General features: G+C 47.1%; 1 protein-coding gene across 1 annotated transcript; it reads left to right on the plus strand.

The window, feature by feature from the left end:
* Window positions 1-457: 457 nt before the first annotated feature.
* LOC141641193 (uncharacterized) lies at window positions 458-976 on the plus strand. Its single transcript, XM_074449864.1, has 2 exons — window positions 458-568; window positions 743-976. Exons 1-2 carry the CDS (start codon window positions 458-460, stop codon window positions 974-976), a joined length of 345 nt encoding a protein of 114 aa, XP_074305965.1.
* The last annotated feature ends 1,290 nt before the right edge of the window (window positions 977-2,266 follow it).

Raw genomic sequence — 2,266 nt, forward strand, 5'->3', positions numbered from 1 at the left:
ATCGTCGACAGGCTGACCAAGTCAGCTCACTTTATTCCCATGAAAGATACTTGGAGTAAGGCTGAGTTGGCTAAGGCTTATGTTCGAGACGTGGTAAAGTTGCATGGTGTGCCTAAAGATATCGTTTCCGACGAGATTCCAGGTTTCTATCCAAGTTCGCAGAATTGCAGTCATTGATGGGTACTCAACTGAAGATGAGCACCGCTTTTCATCCTGCTACTGACGGTCAGACAGAGAGGACTATTCAGACCCTCGAAGATATGTTGAGAGCTTGTGTTCTAGAGTTTGGCGGATCTTGGGAAGACAGACTGGGGTTGATCGAGTTTTCTTACAACAACAGTTATCACGCTAGCATTGGGATGGCTCCATTTGAGGCACTTTATGGTAGGAAATGCGGAGTCCCGTGTGTTGGGATGATCGATCGACGCCGTCGTTTTGGGGCCGAGATGATTCAGAGATGGTTGAACAGGTACAGATTATTAGGCAAATGATGAGAGCTTCCCAGGACAGACAGAAGAGCTATGCTGACACTAGGAGAAGTGACATTTCTTTCGAGGTGGGAGAGAAGGTATTACTCAAAGTGTCACCGATGAAGGGAGTTATGAGGTTCGGGAAGCGAGGAAAGCTGAGTCAGAAATTCATTGGACCTTATGAGATATTGGACAGAGTTGGAGAGGTGGCATACCGTTTAGCTTTGCCACCAGCGTTAGCCAGAGTTCACAATGTCTTTCATGTTTCTCAGTTGCGGAGGTACTTGAGCGATCCATCACATGTGTTGAGTCCTGAGGTGATCGAGGTGGATGAGCAGTTGTCCTATCTGGAGACACCTAAGGAGATTTTGGACAGGAAAGTGAGGAAGACTAGGAATGGAGAGACAACTTTGGTGAAAGTCTTGTGGACTAACCACAATGTTGAGGAAGCTACATGGGAGACTGAGCTTTCCATGAAGGAAAGCTATCCACACCTGTTTACATGAGGTAAGTTCCGGGACGTAACTTTCTTTTTAGCAGGGTAGAATGTAACATTTTGTTTTATTAACCTAAATCCATGAGTTATCTACATTAGAAAATCTGTTTTGGTACCCACAACGATGCTTGGAGGCTGATAGATGAGCGAACTTCGGGACAAAGTTCATTTTACGGGGGGAAGACTGTAATACTCCGTATTTTATATGACTAATTAAGACGGGTTATATCGATTTATTACGCTAAGCTATCTAATCGTGTTGATATCGTAAGATCGAGTTATTCGTAGACTTGTTGAGACGGGTTTAAGTGAACGAAGTCACGTTAGATAGCCCATTTACCCAATCACGTTACCCATGACCCACCTACCATCTAACCTACTTTAACCTAATTTTTACCCTAGCTCTACAAAACACTCTTCTCTCACCCGCCTCCCTCACTTCGACGGCACACATTTTCACAATCACATAAATCGAGAGGGAGAGATTGAACGTGGGTAGTAACGGCGCAGTAGGGAAGAGCATAGGGTGGTTGTCGACGCTTTGAGGCGGCCTTAGTGGTGGTTTACGTGGCAGTTTAGGTAAGCAGTCACCCTTTCTTTTCCATTTTTGTCGTTTGTCGGGTTGTAGTTGTTGTCGCCGTGTGTCACAGGGAGGTGATAATGGTGGTTGGTGTCGGGGAAATTGTATTGGGTGGTTTGAGTCGCCCCTATTGGTGGCGGTTAGGGAGGTTTTAGGCGGTGGAAATGGCGGTAAGAGGCGTTATCGACAGGGACAATCAAACGGGTTTAAACAGGGGTTTTCAGACGGGTTAGATGATTAGAATTGGGGTGGCGCCACCGTGGACTCGGGGGAGGTCGAAACAGCGGCGCCACGGCGTCTGTGTGCGTTGTTTGACGGCGAGCAGAGTGGTGGTGGTAGCATAGGATGATGTTGATGACGGTGGTGGCTATAGGGTTGCAAAGGGAGGCTGTTGGTGGCGGCAACCCCTGATAGGCAGTGTGTCAGGGCTGTTGGTAGCCCTAGTTTGACTCGCCGGCTATAGTCGACCAGATTGGGGTCGGTTGTCGGCGGTTGGGTCGAACTGGGGAACGGGCCTGGTGGTTGTCGTGGTGGTTCAGGCGGCGCGTGAGGGGTTTGGGCGAGTGTGAAGTCACGGGTTGTGGGAGTCGGGTTGTTAGGGTTGTTCAATGTTTGATTCAGTTTTTCTTAATCGTATAATTCGTTTAATCTTTTATTTATCGTATTAGTTATTTAATTTAATTCCCGAGTCATTTAAATAATTAGAGACGGGTTTTGAGT

The sequence above is a fragment of the Silene latifolia genome, chromosome 2 (assembly GCF_048544455.1).
Source record: "Silene latifolia isolate original U9 population chromosome 2, ASM4854445v1, whole genome shotgun sequence".
Lineage (NCBI taxonomy): Eukaryota > Viridiplantae > Streptophyta > Magnoliopsida > Caryophyllales > Caryophyllaceae > Silene > Silene latifolia.

Excerpts from the sequence above, each read along its gene's own strand:
- LOC141641193 (XM_074449864.1), top strand. The coding sequence starts at position 458 with ATGGTTGAACAGGTACAGATTATTAGGCAAATGATGAGAGCTTCCCAG. Across the intron at positions 569-742 it reads CTTTCGAGGTGGGAGAGAAG|TTGCGGAGGTACTTGAGCGA; the intron begins GTATTACTCAAA and ends CATGTTTCTCAG.